At 49.6% G+C, this 22,020-nt stretch overlaps 1 protein-coding gene and 1 long non-coding RNA gene across 2 annotated transcripts in view; one reads left to right on the top strand and one right to left on the bottom strand.

Moving 5' to 3' along the window:
* The window catches only part of LOC124235404 (uncharacterized), a 75,059-nt gene extending 66,841 nt beyond the window's left edge, over positions 1 to 8,218 (top strand). The window contains exon 4 of the long non-coding RNA XR_006887463.1: positions 6,049 to 8,218. This is a non-coding gene — a long non-coding RNA (uncharacterized LOC124235404). The remainder of the gene's footprint in view (positions 1 to 6,048) is intronic.
* FAH (fumarylacetoacetate hydrolase) overlaps positions 371 to 22,020 on the bottom strand; it is a 35,367-nt gene continuing 13,717 nt past the window's right edge. Inside the window, exons 6-14 of the mRNA XM_046653299.1 lie at positions 20,186 to 20,283; positions 20,018 to 20,070; positions 17,453 to 17,552; positions 16,576 to 16,706; positions 14,600 to 14,675; positions 12,380 to 12,426; positions 10,402 to 10,503; positions 9,497 to 9,614; positions 371 to 569 (exon numbers count right to left, since the gene is read on the bottom strand). Coding sequence (XP_046509255.1) covers positions 490 to 569; positions 9,497 to 9,614; positions 10,402 to 10,503; positions 12,380 to 12,426; positions 14,600 to 14,675; positions 16,576 to 16,706; positions 17,453 to 17,552; positions 20,018 to 20,070; positions 20,186 to 20,283 — 805 coding nt within the window. The 3' untranslated portion in view covers positions 371 to 489. The remainder of the gene's footprint in view (positions 570 to 9,496; positions 9,615 to 10,401; positions 10,504 to 12,379; positions 12,427 to 14,599; positions 14,676 to 16,575; positions 16,707 to 17,452; positions 17,553 to 20,017; positions 20,071 to 20,185; positions 20,284 to 22,020) is intronic.

The raw sequence follows: 22,020 nt of genomic DNA, 5'->3' as shown, positions 1-22,020 counted from the left end.
TCAAACTGCAATTCTTCCCTAGATCTCAAGCCTTCCAGCCCACCCTGCAAATTTTAGACTTGCCAGCCTCCCCAGTCACAAGAGGCAATTCCTTAAAACAACTCTCTATGTACACACATCCTATTGATCCTGTTTCTCTGAGGACCCTAATTCTAATACAGATGCCATTCTTCTTCCATATTCCAAGGAATACTGGGAGGCCTGGGATATCTGATGAGAATGCCCCACACAGACCATCAGCCTCACTAATAAAAATGAGTAAACAAATTAATGAATGTCTCCCAAGGAAGCAACACACACCTTGACTCACTGGATCAAAGGAAGAACACACGTGGACATTGCACACTACAACAGCGCAGGGCTCAGAGCATGGAGACAGAGTATGATGGCTTTATTTATTACTGAATGAACCAGACCTACAGACATAGAGGGGGTCCCTGGTCCCCCAGGGGGGCTTGAGCCGTTCAATTCCAGGACAGCAGAGAGATCTCACACTGGCAAGACAGCAGGTAGCACTTTTCCAGCACACTGGCCAAAGCCGATGCGGTAACCGTCCCCCTGGCAGTGCCCTAGAACAGAAGAGGACAGGGGTCAGCCACGAAGCTGCTGGGCTCACTGGAACCAACACCCAAGTGGCTGCAGTATCAGACAGCACACAGCTGGGCCCGAGGCAGGAAGGCACCATCAGAATGACCACCACATATTTTAAACAGAATAGCCCTCCCAAGAAGGTAGGCAGAGCCACAGGGCACTTGAGATGGAGCTCTGGGCCAACCCTACGGTCAGGGTCCCTCGGAAGCACTGCAACGATGGCTTGATGGCTTTCCTGACACGTGGTCAACTCTTCCCATGTGGGTTTGAGTTCAGATCCTAGGTGTGCTAATTAGTCTGAAGCCAGACTACATGAATTCAAAGCCTGGCTCCACCACTTACTGACTCCACGACCTTGGGTCCCCCGAGAACTCAGTCTCCTCATCTGTGAAATGGATCTAACGATAGCATCCACTGTGTGGGACTGTTGCAAAGATGATATGAGAGAACTCCAAGAACAGTGCCTGGCCCATGGTAAATGTTCACTGAGTGCCAGCTCTCACGACAATTATAAGCTGGGTGACTGGGGGCAACTTGTTTAACTTCTGAGCTCCGCCTCATCATCTGCAAATGGGAATAATAATCCTTATCTCCCAGGCTCGTGAGGATTAGATGAAAGATTTGGGTGAAGCCCCCAGCATGACATCTCTCACAGAGGAGTTGTTCAACAATCGTTAGTGTCCTTCATTCATTTCCATCTCAACAAAAGTGATGGAAAGGTAGAGAGGAGGAGCTTGTCCCTGTCTTTGAGGAGGGTCCACATAGTGGGAGCAGTTGGTCTCAACAAGAGTTAGAGAAGAAATGTCTCCAAGGTGCTGGGAGAGCAACATGGAGGAGACAGGAGAGAAAGGAAGGGACGTCCGAGCTGGGTCTTGACAGGTGGGTAGGAGTTCACCAGGGAGGACACAATGAAAAGGGCATTCAGACAGAGGGAACAGCATGTGCAAAGGCATGGAGACCCAGGCAAGACATGCATTTACTGCATTTGTTCAGTGAAGCTGTCATGCAGGGTACCCTAAGAAGCCATTAAGGAGTTTGAACCTGATCCTGAGGGCACTGAGGTGTCACAGAGGAGTGTTCAGTAAGACAGTGAAAGCTATGTTTTACAGCTATACTTTAAAGAGAGCTCTCTCTGGTGGCCCTGGTGAGAAGACAGATAGAAAACACACAGGCTTATCAGTGTCGGATGCTTCTCAAGGGCCCTGGGCCATGTGGAAGCTGGTTGAGGTGATGGCCAGGGCAGTGCTGAGGCAAGGGTGACCAGGCCCACCATGGACACGAGGGACACTGCAGGGGAAGGGATGCCCATGACCTTGAGTTACATGAAAATGCCACCAGAGGGCCAGCCCCGATTGCCTAGTGGTTAAGTTCGGTTGCTCCGCTTTGGCGGCCCGGATTCAGTTCCTGGATGGGGACCTACACCACTCGTCTGTCACTGGCCATGCTGTGGTGGCAGCTCACATACAAAAAGAGGAAGATTGGCAGAGGATGTTAGCTCAGGGTGAATCTTCCTCAACAACAAAAACAATACCACCAGACTCCCTCATCTGCCGGAGACAAGCCCTAAATCTGAAGCAATGCCTTCTGTTACCCACTGTGAAGAGGAAAAAACAATGAGATGCAAGACTCCAGCAACCAAGAGAAAAAAATCAAAGCTCACTACTGAGAAGACTCGCAGCCACGAGAACACTGAGACCAAAGGCAGATTTGTGAGATAAGGTCAGTGACATCTCAACAAGCCCTCCCAGTCAGCAGAGGGACAGGCTGTCTTGGGGGCCCTCACAGCACCCCCATCTCAGCAGCAGCTTACTCCACCCGTCCCCTTCCTCCACTCCCCCACCTGCTCAGTCATCTGACTGGTCCTGCTCAGGCTGCTCTGACCACCGGCCTTCTGTGGGAAGGCAGCAGCTTGGACACCACAGCAACATCCCCAAACCAGCCCCTCACCCTCCCGGGCATTGCCAAGGTGCATTCCTGTGCCCGGGGCACTGACTCTCAACACTCAGGGTCACCCTGGGTCCAGAGCAACATCCTTGTCTATTCTGTTGCTTGGTTTCATTATTTTTCTGTCAGTCACTTTTGAATCCCAATGCTCAGAAACATCCATAACCCTGGGCAGAAAAACCCTATTAAAGCAAAACCTGGCAGAAATTCATTAATCTATCAAAACGACTAACTCAGAGCTGTAGCATTTTTATAATAATTATATTATTATTATTGAGGAACATTAGCCCTGAGCTAACATCTGCCACCAATCCTCTTTTTGCTGAGGAAGACTGGCCGTGAGCTAACATCGTGTCCATCTTCCTCTACTTTATATGTGGGATGCCTGCCACCACATGGCTTGACAAGCAGTGCTATGTCCGCACCCGGGATCTGAACCCGCGAACCCCGGGCCGCCAAAGTGGAAGGTGCGAACTTAACCGCTGCGCCACCGGGCCGGTCCCTGCAGCATTTTTAAAGAGCCTTCTTTCCAGCATGCTGCAAACACTGATGGGGTGTCCTCTTCCTCCCCCACAACACTGGGTGCTCTATCACTCACTACTGCTCCTTCCTGCCCTGGAGTTACAATGGCATCACCACTGCACCTGCCTACTTCCTGAGTACAGACTCAGGATTACATCATCTCACTTCCCAACCAGCCATCCTGGTAGGTAAACCTGGCCGCTGTTTCCTCATTTACAGCTGGCAAGGCAGATGGCCTAGACAGGGTTTCTCAACCTCAGCACTAGTGACATCTTGGGCCAGACGATTCTTTCTCATGAGGGGCTGTCCTGTGCACTGTAGGATGTTTAGCAGCATCCCTGGCCACCACTCAGGGACAGGCAAAATTGTCTCCAGGTATGGCCAAGTGTCCCCTGAGGGTCAAACCCGCTCTGTTTGAGACCTCTGGCCAAGAGGATGAAGGGAGCTGTCCCCCTGCACCCAGCTGAGCAGGGGTTCCAGACTCTGCTCTCCAGGCTCGGGAGGAGAAGCCAGGGGACAGGTGCATTCATGCGGGGACAGAGAGTCCCGAGAGGTCAGAAGACGAGGAAAGTCTGCACCCAAGTCAGAGCATGTCACTGAGCCCTGGACAAAGGGGAGAGCCAGCTCCTAGCCTCTTAGGTTGGGCTCCATCAGCTACGGAAATGGAAAGTATAAGTGTACCCACCTCCTCTGGAATATTAGCCCCACCGTCCCGATGTCACCGCCCCTTTCCTGGAAACTGACCTTCACCCTACTCCCCACTCCATCCCACCAATGGGAATGAGAATCCAGAGCTACAGCCCAGTTTCCAGCTTCCCAGACTGCCACACCTGCAAACACATCAGGGCGCACACCCTCACCTCACAGGGGGAGGAGACCTCAAGGCCAGAGACATGGGGCGAGACCCAGGTGAGTCAGTGGCAAAGCCAAGCCTGAAACCAGGGGTTTCTGTGCCACCAGAGCTTCAGGGGAGTCCCAACTGTACAATGTCACTAAACAAACTAAAGGAAATGATCTGGGATTATTTGGGGAGGTGAAGGTGGTGGGCTTTGCATCCCAAAGGACTTGATTGCATTCCAAGGATACCACCTGCTAGCTGTGTGACTCTGGTCCAGCTACTTAACATCTCTGAACCTCCAATGGTTCATCTATAAATGAGAAAATAGTACCATGGGAATTAAATGTGATAATGCATATAAAGTGATGTGCACAGTACCTAGCACACAGCAAGCACACAGTAAATTGCTACTGCTGTGTTACTATTATCTTTATTGTGGTTTTTTTGCGTTTCAGTTAAAAATTACCGGTCAGTAGGTTTAGGTTAGACTTCTGGTCAAGGTGGGGATCTGATTCCACACATTAACTCTTTCTTTCTCTTATACTCCTATGGAAATGGTCAAAGAAATATAAATACAAGCGAAAAGTCTGTAACAATACTAAACACAAGGAAGGAGATCCTAGAAAGATGGAACTGGTGCTGGGCGTGAGAAGACATGGAGGATTAAGACAAGGGGGAAGGGCTGGAGGGCCTCCAGGCACCAAGAACAGCAGGTACGAATACCCAGAAGTGGCAGGAAGCTCTGTGTCCTGTAGATGGAGAAGGACTCCCTGCCCAAAAGGTTGGCCAAGGTTGGAGCACAAGAATAGATACCATTCGTTGGGATAGGGGGCAGGGAGGGTGAGCAGGAGTTGAGAGAAAACAGAGACCCACAGCCTGAGCCTTTGGGGCCCCAAAGGGGTAGTGTGGCTGAATTAATGGGGCCAAGACCCCTCCCCACAGCCACATGGGCCACTGTCCACGGTCCTGGATGAGAAGGATCGCTGCTTCTATGCCCTGGGATTCCTGACCAGCCTTGCCCAGGAATTCTGAACCAGCCAAGGGAAGCAGTGATGGTGGGGAGAAAAAAAGGAGGAGATCTGATGGAAGATGCCACCACTGAGAGACTGCAGAAGAAAGGGGAGATTTTTGTTTGGATACTGTTTCCAAATAATTTCAGATACCAAGAAGAAGCCACAACTACCTACAGCTACCAATACATCAACTATCAGAAGGAGAGCGAGAAATGCACGTACGGAGCAGTGCTGAGCAGTGTAAACGTCTCTGAGAACAAACACATTCTTGCAGGTCCCAAGCTGAACACCAGATGGGGAGAGAGTGAGACTGGGGGACGGGTGGGTTACATCAGAGTGCTCAGAGATTTTTGTTGGTGTTGTTTGTTTGTTTATGTCACCTTCTCTTACTGAAGATTTTGTGGTTTTTGGACTCTCAGAAATGAGAATCACATTGCACCACAGAGAGACGAGATGACCTGATGGTTTAGGGGCAGGGACTCTGGAGCCCAACCTCCTGGGTTCAAATTCTGGCCTCCACCATTTATCACCTATGAAATCCTGGGTAAATACGAATTTTTCTTGGCCTCGGTCTCCAGATTTGAAAATTGGGGATAATAGAGAACCTTCCTTGTAAGGAATATAAAATGTATTACGTGTAAAGCACTGAGAACAGTGTCTCAGAATAGAAAGTGCTGCATGTGTCGGCTGAGGTCAGTACCTCTGAAAGTTCTATCACATTTCCAATGGTTAGAAATTGATCTGAATAGTCACCAACGAGGAGAGAACAGGGAGATGATATGGTGGCATCTGAGCAGGTACAGTCAGAGAAGCAGGACAGCCAGGAAAGAGCTGCAGAAACAAGTGTGGCTTTCAGCAGGAAGGCGACTCAGCAGGGCCAAGTGCCCAGAGAGGTCATGGAAAGTGAGGGCGCAGCACTCCACCAACTCTGGTTACCTCACTGAAGGTCACACAGCTGACGTATGGACTCCATCTGGCCGTTTCCCCACTAACCCTCTCCTTCTCACAGGTAAGCAGAGCTCAAATCTCACTCAGAGTTTTCAGTCATCCCCTTCAGTATGAAATCTCTCTTTTTTCTGTTTATTAATATAATTTATGGCTCTTCTATTGCCAACTTACAATTCTTCATTCTTGTTCCAGGGGATTCCACCAGACTATTCCCATTTCCCTCTTCACTTGCCAACATGTGCTTCTTCAGATCCAAGGAATTGCCTTTCCCTGAATGTCTGTCTCTGCCTGGCCTCCATAAATCCTTCTGGAGCAAGGCATTGTATAAACAAACAAACAAGTAAGTGGCTCTCACAGCATCTCGGCTCCTTTCTCCTACCTTCTCTGGTTCAAACACCAAGAACACACGTGAATTTCATCTGCCCAAGTTATCAGCCTGCTTTCTTCCAGGCCCTGGACAGCTGCTAAGTATAGAATGGCTTAGTTGGGGCCTACATTACAGTGACAACAGAGAGCTCAAGCCACAGTTTTCTCCTCAGCCATCCCATCTCCTTCCTTCCTTTCCTCAAACCAAAACTTCAGAAAGTGCTTTCCCTCAATCCATAGAAGCATGACTTACGGCCTGCAGTAGGTCTGTCAAGCACTGCAGAAACACTGGAAGCAAAACTAGCAAGAGAATCAGAAGGCCTGAACTGCATCCTGGCTTCATCAGTGTGTGACTTTCAGCAAGTAACCTACCTTCTACCAACCGAAGCTTTTTACTCTAAAATCAGGGCAATGATACCCTACCCAGGGGCCATTGTGAGTATAAAATAAAATAATGGAAGTGGACATGCCTACAACATGGTTGGCCCCTAGCAGATATTCAGTAAATATTAGTCAAACTGGGATTAGAAAGGGTATGATGAGGCTGCAGAAATGGCAGGGGCAAAATGGGTACTTATTGATTAATTCTGGGTATCCTTTGCTGCTGTCTTGAGCTCTGCCTACATCTTCTCTACCAAATCCACTTTGTTTAATCAACCAACTAACAATCACGCTGAGCACCCACTATGTGACTGGCACACAGTCAGACTGCAGAGGGATGTAAGGCCTGAATCCTGCCCTCCAAAAGCTCTGTGATAGGCTGAATGATGGCCCCCAAAGATATCAGGTCCTAACCCCTGAACCTGCGAATGTGATCTTATATGGTAAAGCTTCTGCAGATGTGACCAAATTAGGGATCTTCAGATGAGGAGATGATCTGGGTGGACCCTAAATGCCATCACAAGTGTGTCATAAGAGAGAGGCAGAGGGGGATTAGACAGACAGGAGGAGGAACAATGTGAAGATGGAGGCAGAGATTGGCGTGATGTGGCCACAAGTCAAAGAATGCCAGCAGCCACCAGAAGGTGGAAGAGGCAAGGAATGGATTCTCCCCTAGAGCCTCTGGACGGAGTGTGGCCCTTCCCACACTGGAGTTCAGATTTCTGCCCTCTAGAATTGTGAGAGAATAAATTTCTGTTGTTTTAAGCCAGCATGTTTGGGGTTACTTGTTACATGCACCACAGGAAACCAATGCAAGCCCTTAGTCAAGCATGAAGACAGCCACGCATACAATTAACCAGGATTCGGTGTTCTAAGTGAGTTGCTAGTGGAGAAGACAGGCAAACTGATTCTACCTGAGTGACCAGAGAAGGCACTATTTGGGCTGACCCAGAGTTAAGTCCAGAGGTATGCAGGCAGCGGAGAAGGCAGGGTTAGGTACTAGAATGAGGCTCAGTGGTATGGCCGAATCGGATGAGGCAAGAGTGTGAGGCAACAGGGAGCCGTGAGAAGATGTTGAGCAGAAAAGGAACAGCAGGAAAGCAGACCTGAAGGATGATTTTCCAGGTACCATGAGCAGGATGATTGCAGGGGGCTGAGGCAAAAGCTGTTCTAACAATCCAGGCATGGTAGGATGGTGGTGTGGAGCAGGCCAGCTGCACAGACATGGGAGGATGCTTTAAAAGGATGCTCAGCAGGCTGTGCAGATGGAATAGGTCCAAGGTTCCACCCTGCACAGCAGATAGTCAGTGGTACCAAGGGAGGGTCACGGAAGCAGGGGTGACAATAAGACATACAAGGGGAGATTTGCGGTCAGCAGGGAGAGAGCAGGACATGGAATGTGAGTGCAGAGGACAGGTGCTCCCTTGCCCTTAGAGGGCAGACAGGTACCACTGATTCATACAGTTCATGTAGGGACCCCCATTAAGAGGGGCTCAAGATTCTGGGCCTTCTAAAAAGTAGGGTCTAAAAACAGCAATGACAATAAAGAAAACAATGGGCCAGCCCTGTGACACAGTGGTTGGGTTCAGTACGCTCCAACTTCAGCGGCCCAGGTTCACACATTCCGATCCCAGGCACAGACCTACACCATTTGTCAGCCATGCTGTGGCAGCATCCCACATTCAAAAAATGGAGGAAGATTGACACAGATGTTTGCTCAGGGTGAATCTTCCTCAGCAAATAAAAAATAAAAATAGGGGGCTGGCCTGGTGGTGTGGTGGTTAAGTTTGCGTGCTCCAGTTCAGTGGCCTGGTTTCACAGGTTCAGATCCTGAGCGTGGACCTACACACCTCTTGTGAAGCCATGTTGTGGTAGCATCCCACATACAAAGTAGAGGAAGACTGGCACAGATCTTAGCTCAGTGACAATCTTCCTTACCAAAAAATAAAATAAAATAAAATTTAAAGAAAGAAAACAAGATTGTCATCAATTTTAAGTGCTCACAAGGTAACATACACTCTATTAGGCACTTTAGACAGTATCAAAGAATCGGGGTTCTGAAGATAAGCTGCCTAGATGGGAAACTTGATTTCATTACCTACTGGCTGCAAGATCCTGGGCAAGCATTTAAGCCCACTTGGCCTGTTTTCTCATCTGTAAAATGGTGCAGTAGTGAAAACTGGAATATAATTCCAGAAGTTCAGAGATGGCATTTGTCTTGTTCACCACTGGAAACCCTCTACGGGACCCATAGGAGGAGCTCAGGAAATGTTTACTGAAGGAATCCACTGGTTCATCTCATCCTTACCACTACAGTGTGAGGTTAAGTATTGCACCATTAACTCCATTTTAAGGAAGAAGAAACTGAGTCTCAGAAAGGTTAAATAACTTGATGAAGGTCACACAGCTGGTGGGGGATCTGGGAGTCTAACTTGAGTCTATCTGACTCAAGAGAGGGCTACCGACTGTTAAGGTCCCTTCCTCTCCAGCAATAATATGTGGTAGGCAAAGTGGTCCCCCAAAGGTGTAAGGGGTGCCCTAGCCTCCTTGGAATGGGCTGCTGGGAAACCTCAGTCACTAAGTCAGCCCAGTCATAGGACACAGGGTCTCTGCACTAGAACAAAGGGAAGCTGCCACTATTTTATAATTTCACCCAGGGAGAAGGAGACAAAGCAGGACTTCTGTGATCTTTTTGGTCCGGGGAGACTCAGATTTAAAGTCCCTGGTGGCCAAGGCCGTGGTGAAGGACAGAACAAGCAGACACAGACCTGGAAATGCCAAAGTGGGGATGATTTAGGACAGACGGCTTCATGGCCAGATGGAAGCCGCACAGTTGGAAGAGTGCACAGCAGGCAAGGAGAAGACGATGCCCACAGGGTTTGGCCCTCCTCACCTGTTATGATGACTTCATCCCCATCCAGCAAAAACGTCCTGGTATGTCCATTCCCCAGCTCTATGACTTTTGTTCCCTTCCAGGACAGCTCCAACATGGAGCCAAAGCTTTCTGGCTCCTTTGTAAAAGGAAAGGGAGGAAAGTATCATACGTATTTATGTGTTGGTGAGCTCCGATGTGGACAGTGCTTAGCAAGGCCTGGGAGCCCCAGTTTGGGGCAGGGGACCTTCATGCCCCTCAGAGACCCTGCCTTGGTGAGACCACCGCAGAAATGCTGTCGATGCTCTGTACCCTGCCCCTGTTCACTTTGTCAGGATTCGGGGAATGTCAGACCAGCATGGCCAGGTCCCTCTGCCAGGCCCCTGCCACTCCGGAGGATGCAGTTTACCCAGATACTGTTGGGCCTGACCCCCTCCCACTGAGAAGAGATTTCCCATCGAACAAGAGGCTGCAGTTAGGACCTTGCAGGAAGTGAGTGATACATGTGCCACCCCAAAGTCATCATCTCTTAAGGTTCTGAGACTACCACGGGCTTTCAGTGGCACGAGGTGGTAGGGAGGAAGGGCCTTAGCAGTGGCACCATCTCATTCTGGGAGAGTGCAGTGTGAGACGGTGACAACGAGATACTAGGGTCGTTTCCTGACTCTCCCCCACACATCATTCTGACCCTCCTCTAAGTAGACAGTCATAGCCTCCCATTCTTACACCAGTATCTTTAACTCTGAATTTGGAAAAGAAGCCCGTTCTGCACCCAGAGATGGATGAACCCATGAGTAGGACAGAGTTGGAAGATATCCCCACCTCAGGCTGGACTCCCTTCTCGAAGGTGAGCTGAGGGCCCTGTGGTCTGGGTGGGGAGCAGGCGTGCACTACATGGGCAGTTCCCAAGGCAATCGGATACTCACCGGCCCGCTGATGGTTCCAGAAGCCAAGAGGTCCCCGGGCCGCAGGTTACAGCCATTGACAGAGTGGTGAGCAAGCTGCTGCAGCATTGTCCAGTACATGTGCTGAGGGCAAGGGACACAGAGGTGGGGACGAGCAGTGGCGGCCTTGTCCCTGTCTCCCTAAGGCAGCTCACACAGCCTGCCCTGCTCACAACAGCCTTCCTTGAGCTTTCTCCCAGGCTCCCCCAGCTGGCTCTCCCAGGTCCCGTAATAGCAACAACAAGCTATCCCCCTGCAGTTACCCAGGGACCTTCCCCCACCTCTCTCCCAGCCCCTCTGCTCCTTCCAGCCCTCCCCTACCACACCTTCTCCAAGAAGCACTCCCTGAGCAGCTGACCTCACTGCTCAGACACTCGATCTGCAACATGCACATCTGTCCATAATTATACTCTGCCCAGCGAATACCCTTGAGTCCTAAGTTGACATGGTTCCAGTCCTCATCATAGCATAGCCTTCTCATGAGCAAAGACCTCACTTGCATTCTCCCACCCTGGGCCTTGGAACAGACATTGGGCAATGGATCCGAATGATTCAAACAGGATGTCAGAGCAGGCCAAGGAATGAAGGAGCACTAAGGGAGGTCAGGCTATGGGGACAGGGGGGACAAGGCCCATGTGCCCATGGAGAGGCTCAGACGAACGCACGCCAGCGCCTCTCCAAGTCCACAGCTTCTTACATCGGCACTCCCAGAGCTACACGCCCAGGTGAAGGAAAACTTAAAAGTGGATTCTTGCCCAAGAGCCCACTCCAGGAGACCCCTTTATTTCTTCTTACTAGCCTAAGAAACCCAGAACAATGTTGAATTAGAGGAAAACTAGAGGAAATAGGAATAGATTGATTCAGAGGATGTTCGAATGGTCAATAAACACATCAAAACATGCCCATTTGCATTAGTCATTAGGGAAGTGCAAACTGAAATCACAATCTCCCAGAACAGTTAAAACAAAAAAGCAAACACCACCATGTGTTGACCAGCATGTAAAGCAGCCAAGCAGCCGAAATGCTTATACACTGCTAGTGGGAGTATAAATTGCTACAACGCCTTTGGAAGTACTCCTAGGCTGAGCATATACATATATATACTCTATGACCCAGTGATTCTCTTCCTGGATATCCAGCCAATAGCCATGTGCACATATATATGCACCAACAAACGTGGGCTAGAATGTTTACAGTAACTCTACAATAGCCAAAAAATGAACACAAGCCAAATGTCCATCAAGAGTAGAATGAATAAATCAGCTGTGGAGTATTTATACAATGGAGCACAATACAGCAGCGAGAAAAATGAACTGTCACTACAACCAGCGACATAGCTGAATCTCACAAACAGAATGTTAAAAACAAGAGAAGCTACACAGAAAAGAATAGGTACTGTATGATCTCATTTCTGTAAAACTGAAAAACAGAAAAAATTAATGTATGGTAATAGAAGTCAGGCGAGAGGTTACACTTGGAGAAAGTGATGAAGTGACTAGAAGGGGGCATCAGCAGGTGGCTGAGGTCCTGGAAATATCTCATTTTTTGATCTGGGTGCTGGTTGCACAGGGATGTTGACTTTGTGAAAATTTATCAAGCTCTACACTTATAATTTGTGCATTTTCATCTATGTGTGTTTGAATTAAAAGTACACTTAAAAAATATAAGTCACTCTGATCAATCCAGCCCCTTGGCAGGACAGGAAAAGCCAGAGGCTAGACCCTTATAGGGAAATCTATTATTCCCTAAGAAAAGCACTGGCCATGTCTATGCAGCCTTGATCTGGAGGGGTCTCTCACCTCATGGTGTCTTTGGGAAGGAACAGGGCATGGAAGTTCCAGGCCCCCATGCTGACCCACCAGCATATCCCACAATGAATGCTACTCCCCTGTTCCTGCCAGGAAGAAAAATCTCCCTCTCTCCCTCACTTCCAAGCAGTTTGCCTAGCTTCAAAGCTTACCTTAAAATTGGACCTGCATATGGTAGCCGGCTGGCTCATTCCTTCTCCTGTTGGAAAGACAAGTAACACTGACAAAGAGACTTAAAACCATATCAAGGAGGAAAGAAAACCCAACCTGTAAGGTGAATTGTTTTGTGGCCTAAGCTTCCAACATGATTTCACTCAGAGTACATGAAACAACAAGCTCACAGGCCATCAGAACTGGGAGACTTCCACAGAAATGATCTAGTCCAGGGGTGGCAAACAGATGCACACAAGCCATCACTTTCTCCTCCCACACTCATGGCAGACAGCATGAATTGATCATAGCACTTGTTTCCTCTGAATTCAAATGTAGCCTCAGAATCCTTCTTAACACAATGATCCTGGCAGCCAATAATCAACTAAAGATAGTGCACAAGTTGAAACCTATTTGCCATACCCACAGGAACCCTTTGCACAGCTGGGGCCATCTGTCCCCTGCCAAACTCCTCCAATGATGGGCAGTGTGCTCCTTCACAACTTATTTCAACAATATTTATTAAACACTCACTACTTGCAAGGCACCAGGCCCCTGCTGTACCATTTCTGAACAGTGCTAATAATTAGAAATCTCTTCTCCCCCAGAATTGGCCTCTCCACTTTGGCCCTGGCTTCCCCTCTGAGGCTGCACAGAAAAGGTGTGCTCCTTGGCCCCATATAAGCTCAGAGACCCCAAGACTGCTCCTGCCCATATGCTTTCACTCAGATCCCCACTCGGAACATCAGAACTCCACATTCAGGACTAGAGCGGGGAGGAGGCCTTAGAAACATCCCTGCACTTAGTCCTCCTTCTTCTAGGTCTTTCTACATCTCTGGACACTGCACTTTCTCGATAATCTTGTCCCTCTCCCAATAGTGCACAACCCTGGATGCTTCCAGGTTTCCAGGCAGGAGGAAAACAAGACAGAACTGGGCTCCAAAGAGGCATTTGTGAGTGTGAGGACACTAGCCTAGAACTTAGGACACTTGGTTAAAGTCTCAGCCTTGCCATTAGCAAGCTAAGTGACGCAGGATGAATCTCTTTTCCTCTTTGAGCCTCAGTTTCCCAAGCTGTAACATGAAAGAGTGGGGCCAGCACAGTTTTCCAGAGGGCACGATGGCAGCTATGAGGCTCTTTCTCACAGCCCTTTCCTCTATGGAGCATCCTGCTCCCATGGGAGACAGCTCCTTCCTCCTTCTGGAGGACACTGAGCCTGCTTCCAGGAATCACCTCCATGAAGGGCCAAGACGCCGGAAGTGGCAGTGAGAAAGCCACAGCAGAGCCTGATGTATAGACAGGACAAAAGGAGGAGAGAACTCCAGGAAGGAAAGAGACTTGGCCAGAGTGCAGCGCAGGGGCATCTGTGTGGCCCCCAGGCAAACCACTCCCTAGCCCTGAGGGTCCCCATCAGGAATGGAAAGTGACACCTGACTCTTCCTAGACACAGGTGCTGCTCTGGACCTTTACGCGAGTCGACTTCCTTAACCCTCACAACTGTGCCATGACATCAATGTCATCATTATCCCATTTTACAGACGATCAACTAGGGCACAGACAGGTTCAGTAACTTGCCCGAAGTCCTAAAGCTGGGCAAGGGCAGAGCCAAGACTTGAACCCCAGCCACAGCCTGCAGAGCCAGGCTCTTTATCACTAATGCTCCACCGGCCTATTAACTGATGAGCTAAGCAGCCTCCGGGGGATGTGGGCCCTGTCTGCAAGGCTCTCAGAGCTGACCCATGGTAGGGTAGTGGGGACTGGGAGTGCTGGCTCTCTGTGGCCCCAGAGGGCAGCACCAGGCTTCCTGTGGGCAGGTCCACAAAGACAGGCTTTCCAACAGGCACTGGGTGAAATGTGCCACCCAGGAGGTGAGGGGTCGGTGGTGGCATGTGAGCAAAGGCTGGGTAGACCCTGGGTGGGGAGGCTGGAGAGGCCATTCAAGCACAGGATCCATCCAGAGGTGCCCACTCTATGCTTTCTGGCCCTAATAGTTGAGAGCTCAGTGATACAGGGGTAATGCCTTGTGGGCCCAGTGTGGCTCCCTTTGAGTGCAAGGGTGTCCCTTCCTTCCTCTTTCCTTTATAAGAGCATCACATGTCTCCAAGCTGCAGCTGGCGACACCCATCACCCACCCCAGTAACTCAGGGGCCATCCAGGCAATGGCACCTGGGCATATGTGCCCACCAAGCCCTTGGACACATCCTCCAACTCCATGACAGTACCTTTCAGGGCAACAGAGAGGTTGATGTCGAATGTGTAAGGCTGGTCATGGCGGAGGTATGGCAGGGGTCTGGGGTCCTGCAAGGGCAGAGCACAGCACAGAGGGGTGCTGACAGGTGGGCTGAGCTGGCCCAGGCTGGGCCCCACAGCAAACCAGTTAGGCCTAGGCACGGAGGACCCAAGGTAGAAGGAGTGTTCCCTCTCCAGGGACCTAGCACCGTGGCCCTGACAGTACAAGGGGAGGGTGGTCATATGTGCCAGGCTCCAGGAAAAGAAGCCAAAGGAGGGGCATCAGCAGGTCAAAGGCAGGGCCAAATCAGAGATGTCCCAGAAAGACGGGGGAGCGGGGTCGCTGGGGAAGGTGGGCAGGGGGAGGACCAGAAATGGGGAACAAAGCAAGGCCTGTGGGGAGAGGCCTCTGGGGCAGCAGAAAGGGAAGGCGTCCCCCAGAGGCCACAACCCTGCCCCGTGCTGGGCCCAGCTGTGGAGGCAGTTTTGATGGCTAGGCCAGAAAGTCTGCACTGAGGGAGGCCAAAGCAGTGTTTGCCCTTAGTGCAATACCTGCATCACTAGTGGTACATGAGATACTTTTGGTGATTTTATTTTAACAGTTATGTGTTTCTTTTTATGATTAACTTGGTGGCTACTGATGCCAGGAGAGATATAAAGTTCCTTTTCTAAATACATGATTTGAGTATTAAAACGGTAGCTGCTTGAAAGAAAAACATTAAATAATAGTTCAGAATTGGCAAGAGTAGAGAAGGTTGCACATAAATGGAATTTGGGAAGGGCTGGGAAAAAGGGAGAGGGAGCCCAGAGATCCTTGGCAAGGGTAAAGCAGTGCCCCAGGGATGGAGAAAGACCCGGAGGGAGGATGGAGCCTGGAGGGGACGAGCCTTCGGGGTGCAGCAGCAGTCCAAGTGGTCCGTGGGCCAGACAAAGCTGTGAGGGTGGGATGCAGAAGAAGTGACAGGCCTGGACTCACCAAGAGGGAGAAGACTGAAAATGATGGGAGGTGTGCTGTGGCAGAAGTGTGAGAACCCCGCAGCAGCTTCATGAGGAACTGGTTTGTGGGAAACGAGTCCGAGCTTTTAGCACAGCAACATGAGAAGACAGTAGGGCTGAGGGGTGCGGAGGGGAGTGCGGGATGTCTGGGTGCAGGAGACACACATGAGATGGGGATGAAGGCCACCAGGGAGGTGAGATGCTCAGGGGACGGTGTGGAGGGAGAAGAGTAGATGGCTGAGAACTCGGCTGGTTCTGCCGAGTTCTGCCCCCACATGGAGGACAGAGTCAGACTGGAATATCACTGGGCTCTGGGAGACATAAGAGAATCGGAAGAGGTCACATGCCAGAAGCCAGGGGGAGAGAGTGCCTCAGAAGAGTAGGGGGCGGCCAGGGGGTCCAAGATGAAGAGGACATGAGGCCACAGCAATGCCCAAGGTGAAGGGCAATTTGATGAGATCACTGGCGGTGATGGGATGGGGGTAGCAGCCAGATTGTGACTGGCTGAGGAGTGACGGGTTGTGAGAAGCATGGAAAGTGGTGCAGGGAACAGGAGGACCAGGGACCAGCACCCAACTGGTTGCCTGGCTCCACAGTGCATTCTATAAGTTGGGCTCCAGGGGGTGCCATTCACACAGAACACAACTTGATAGGGACCCAGGAAGTTGTGCCATGTGATGGTATTAGCAGAGACCCCTCCTTGTGCCAAGTGGCCAGTGACCCTGGCCTCAGAGGTTTCTAAAGGTGACAAACTTCTGTGCTTTCCCCAAGAACTGCACAGGGGGCAGGGAAAGCACAAGGCAGAATGATTGACCTCCATGTCTGCCTGGAGGTCACGGCAACGAGGACCCCCAGCACGTGGGCATGCTGGAGGCATGGAGCTCCCCTCCAGACAGTCTCCATGCTTGATGAGCAAGCAGCCTTAGAGACAGAGGGGCCTGGGCTTGAACGTTCCTACAGAGGGCGTGCTTACCTGCTCCAGGTTGGGCACAGCAAAGGGCATGAGGGCATCCATGGGTACCACCCATGGAGAGATTGTGGTTCCAAAACTCTTCCCGAGGAATGGCCCAAGAGGGACATACTCCCACTTCTGAATGTCTCGAGCTACAGGAGAAGGGCAGAGCACGACTTACAAAGGCTGACCAGGGTCTCACCCTAAGGCTCCCTCCTCCCCCTGACCATGAAGCATAGACATCCAGCACAGCCCTCCTCCACAGTGCTCTGGTCCCAATCAAGGTGCCCCAGGACCAAGGGGCCACAGCATTCAATGCCAAGGACAGAGGTCCTTTGAGATCACTATGCCAGGTTACAGCAAAGAGGATGACCAAAGGGCATGCAGGCTATTTCCCCATGAAGGAGCTGGAAGCTCATCCTCAGACTTGGAGGCAGACACTTCCTGGGACTTATGGCATGGGGTTGATGCAGGCTTGGAAACTGGGCTGTTTAGTTTGAAATTTTAGCTCAGCAACTAACTGAAATCTCTCTGTGCCTCAGTTCCTCAACTGAAAAATGGGAATAATATTACCAGTACATTGTAGGGATTCAGCACAGGGCCCAATACATAAGTGATCATACATATTAGCTATGACGTCAGTCTTGTCCCTATTCAACTTGAAGAAAACTGGAGCTCAGAGAGGGGAAGTAGCTGGCCCAAGAGCTCAGAGCTAAGAAGTCTGTTTAATACCCATGCCCACAGTCTCAGCCACTGTACCACCTGCCACCTTTGACCAGCACCAGACCCAAGAAACCATCCACGGCTTCTGGGAAAGTGTCCCAAATATCCAGTCTTCACCTAGAGCAGAGCGTTCACAGTAAACTCAGGCTCAGGATGCCCAACATCCCATAATTACCACTCCAGTCGTTCATAAGGACCATTCCAAAAATGTGCTCATGGGCCTTGGAAATGGGGATCGGCTCTCCAAATTTGTTCCCAGGACCTACAAAGAAAGCCTGATGTGCAGAAAAGTTGATTAAAATCTGGGGCTGACCTGCTGCCCCAGGTCACTTGCTTGGAGGGCAAAAGTCAGGCATTTTCAAACCAGGGCCAGGGACCAGGACAGCCACAGGGGGCCTGGCAAGGCTACAAATCCACTGCATTTCTAAGTCATGGACTGCCCCCAAGTGGACAGACAGCCATCTTGGGAAGGTGGTGAACAGGAGTGTGCCACTGCCTGCCCAAGGCCCTCCTCGCATGTCCCTGAACCCCACAGCAGCCGCCTCGCCTTCCCACAGCATGTCCCACGCCACTCTGCTCTTTCCCCTTCCCCTGATACAAGCTCTGCATTTTAAGATTTGACAGCTACCTGAGGCTTACGAAAAATGAAAACATCGGGGTTTGTATTCACAACATGAAAAATCAAAGGCTGCCTCTGTAATATGGCAAAAACAGCCTGATGGGGCGTACTCCACACCCTAATCCCCTGCCCGCCCCACTGCCTCTGAAGAAGAACATATTCACACAATGTCCATGCACCAGGAGAATATCTAGACATCACTGGGGGGAAAACTTGGGAACATAACTGTCAAAAGGACACAAAATCCGCTATGACATTTGCAAAACGTGAGTCACAGTTTTATTTGTTCTGTGACAGTGTTTAAACGCTGCTAATTTTTCATCAAGGCAAAAACAAAAACCCCCAAGGGCACCATCAAGTGCGGATTACCCATGCTTTCCACCTTCACCGTTTCTCCACACTCCGCCTTTCTGTGTTGTCTTTGCCCGCCCCTCTGCACCCCAACAGGAAGCAACGTGGGTGAGGCACCTGCCTGCAGAGTCCTAAGTTCTCCCAGAGAGAAGGCCCTGCCCCAAACCAGGGCCACCGCCCCACTCTGATGCATCTAGGCTGGGAGACCTCCTCTCAGGGCGCATGTGGTACCCTCCCTAAGGAAGCAGGAGGCAGAGGGCTGGCTGGAATGCCCTACTACTGGGGGACTATTGGCAGTGCCCACCCATTTCCCTCCTCTGGACTGAATCCAAAGAAATCACCGGGCAGGACTGGAGACAGGAAGCTCCTGCCTGCTTCAAACCAACCTGGATTCCCACTGCCACAGCCTAACCAGGTGGCACACGGCCCCTTCTCCTCCAGCTGCCACGAGGAGACACTCAGTGCTTCCCGAGGCATCACCTAAAACCACGAGTGCTGACTGTGGGAAGCCCCCTCCAAATCAGCCTGCTGGCACTTCCCACACTGGGCCTGGCTCCACTATCCGGCATCCGACGACCCAGCAGAGATTGAAACACTGCTCATGTTTGCAAAGTCCTCCCCTCCAGTTCAGCTCCTCCTTCCTATCACTTTCCTGGTCCCCTCACCTTGGGGGCTTCCCAGAGTTCAGCATCCCTCTTAAAACGCAGCATAAGGGATCCTGGAGGTGATGGAAATGACTGGATCAACGTCAACATCCTGGTTGTGATACTGCACTGTGGCTATGCAGGATGTTACCACTCGGGGAGACCATGTGAAGGGTGTCTGGGATCTCTCTGTATTATTTCTTACAACTGCATGTGAGTCTATAATTATCTCAAAAAAATTTTAATTTTAAAAAATGTGCAGCCCTGAAATAACCAGAGTTCTGAGGCTGTGTGGACCCAGTCACAAGTGCAATGGGGCTAATATAGTTGATTCTTGCTATTAGTAACAACTGTATTCTATAAAGTCACCATAAACAATGAATTAGCAAATACAGACCCATTGCTCCTAGGGGAAATACAGGGTGAGGTTCCTGTGAGCCCCTGGTCACATATTTACAGCAAGCGATCAACCTATAACCTTGTTTTATGTGTGTTTGTGTTTAAGGACATCCCATTTAATACACATTGCTGATTCATTAACACAAACTGACAGCTACCAGCAATGTAACTCATGCCTGAAGGAAGCTTATCTAACACACATATTTTCTGCCAAAGGGCACATCATAGCCTTCTTATGCTTATGAACACTACACAGCACTTAAGCACTATGCTTGGGGGGCATTTTAAAGAGCAAAATCACCAACAAAAAGAACCAAAATGCAAAATAACATAGCACTAAACAGACAGAGAAAAGGACACGTGTTTACAGCATGAGAGCTGAAACAAGAAGGCAGAGGACGGCCTTGTTCCACTTCAGCTGGGAACACACACACAGAGTGATTCAAATTTTGTGCCACTCTTCACATGTGAATGACCCCCCAGAAGCTATGGGAGTACTGACTTGGAGGTTGCAAACTGACTTTAGCAAGTAGGTAAATTCACAAATACAGAATCCATGAAAAAGGAGGATCAACTGTCCTTCCAAGGGCCACGTGGGGACACAGAGATGCCATTAATGTGACTAACAGGGGAATGGTCCATTGTTCAGGGCAATCATCCGAGAGAGCTCTCCTTCTGTAATGTTTATATAGATCCCATGCCAAAAAAACACTGAGGTACAGCTTACCATTTCCAATTCTATGTCCAAGAGTTTGCAGGCACCATATACAGGAGGCTTAGCTGGAACACCAGAAAAAGAGGCTGTTTTGTCATGTTGTGAGTATCAGGCCATGGAACTCACTGCATGGGGACACAGAGCTGGGCACTGGCGGTGCCTGGGCAACAGGGCACTTACAGTCATCGGGTCTCATCTGTCCCACGGGCCTTCGGATTGGGGTACCAGACACCACGACAGAGGAAGCGCGGCCATGGTAGCCCACTGGCAAGTGCAGCCTGATAGAGGAAAGTGAGAGAAGGCAAGCATCAATGCTGTTACATGTAAAAAAATAAATTTAAAAAAACTTTTTAATTAAAAACCAAAAGGAATCAATATATATACATCGTTCAAAAACTGAAAGGTACTCCCCAAGTGTCCATCAACAGATAAACGAGTAAGCAGAATGTGGTGTATACATACAATGGAATATTGCTCAGCATTAAAAAGGAAGGAAATTCAGACACAGGCTACAACATGAATGAACCTTGGGGACCTTATGCTAAGTGAATAAGCCAGTCACAAAAAGACAAATACTGTATGATTTCACTTATATGAGGTACTTAGAGTAGTCAAGTTCATAAAGACAGAAAGTAGAAGGGCAGTTTCCAGGGGCTGGGGAGAGGGGGAATAGGGTTATTATTCAATGGGAACAGAGTTTCATCTGGGAAGACGAAAAAGCTCTGGAGATGGATGGTGGTGATGGTTGCATAACAATGTGGATGTACTTAATGCCACCGAACTACACACTTAAAAATGGTTAAGATGGTAAATTTTATGTTATGCGTATTTTACCACAATTTTAAAAAAATCAAAAGGTACTTCAACAGTGGCAAAAAGCCAGACTTTCTCCCATCCTTGTCTCCAGTACCAATATGGTGCTGAGGCAAATACAGGCAGAATAACAATGACAGTTACCATGCACATACACAGCACTTAGAGCACGCCGGCACCACACGGGGTGCTTTTCCTATTGTTTCCCTTTTAACACGCTCTTCACAAAAACCCTGTTCAGCAGGTGTTATCAGCCAGCATTCAGCAAACTTGGGCTCAGAGAGCATCCAAGGCTTGGCTGAGGTCACCCAGCGTGAAGCACTGGTGCTGGGATTCAAACCCACGTCTGTCTGACCCATGTCTGCCGCTTTCCTCTGTAGCCCCCTCCCTCCCTACTACAATGGGACCCTGGGACTAGGTCATAAAGCTCAAACCAGAAGAGCCACCCAGGGCAACAGGACACTGCCAAGTGCTCTGTTTATCACACAAACATGGGAGAGGAAATGAAAGAGAAACGCATTCCCAAATATCAAAACACATTATAAAGCAATTTAAAATAGTATGGTACTACTAGGAATGGGCCAACTCAACAAACTGAGACCCATGGTAGGGGAAAACTTAGTACATGATCAATAAAAATTGATAAATGTTGTTGCACAAGATAAGTCAGACCCTGGAGTAGGCTGAATGGTGGTTCTCCAGAAGACATGTCCACGTCCCAACCCCAGAAAATGTGAATGTGACCTTATTTGGAAAGGGGTTAAGTTAAGGATCTTGAGATGAGATCATCCTGGATTATCCAGGTGGGCCCTAAATCCAATGACTAGTGTCCTTATAAGAGACAGAAGAGGAGAAGGCCATGTGAGGACAGAGGCAGAGAGTGGAGTGATGCAACCAGCAGCCACCAGGAGCTGGAAGAGCAAGGAAACAGACTGTCCCCTACAGGCTTTGGAGCGAGTGAGGCCCTGACAAAACCTTGATGCCAGCCTTCTGTCCTCCAGACCTGTGACAGAATAAAATTCTGTCGTGGTAAGCCACCCAGTTCATGGTAATTTGTTACAGAAGTCCAGGAAACTACTACAGACCCACACCTCACATCATACAGGAAATTTCAGATGGATTATAGATTGAAACTTTTACAAAGTAAGGCTATAACAAGTACTAGGGGAAAAAACCAAGAAAGAACACTTGGGATGGAGAAA

Source organism: Equus quagga, chromosome 2 (assembly GCF_021613505.1).
Source record: "Equus quagga isolate Etosha38 chromosome 2, UCLA_HA_Equagga_1.0, whole genome shotgun sequence".
Taxonomy (NCBI): Eukaryota; Metazoa; Chordata; class Mammalia; order Perissodactyla; family Equidae; genus Equus; species Equus quagga.
Note: the sequence above shows the minus strand (reverse complement) of the source record. Positions and strands in the feature narration are given on the sequence as shown.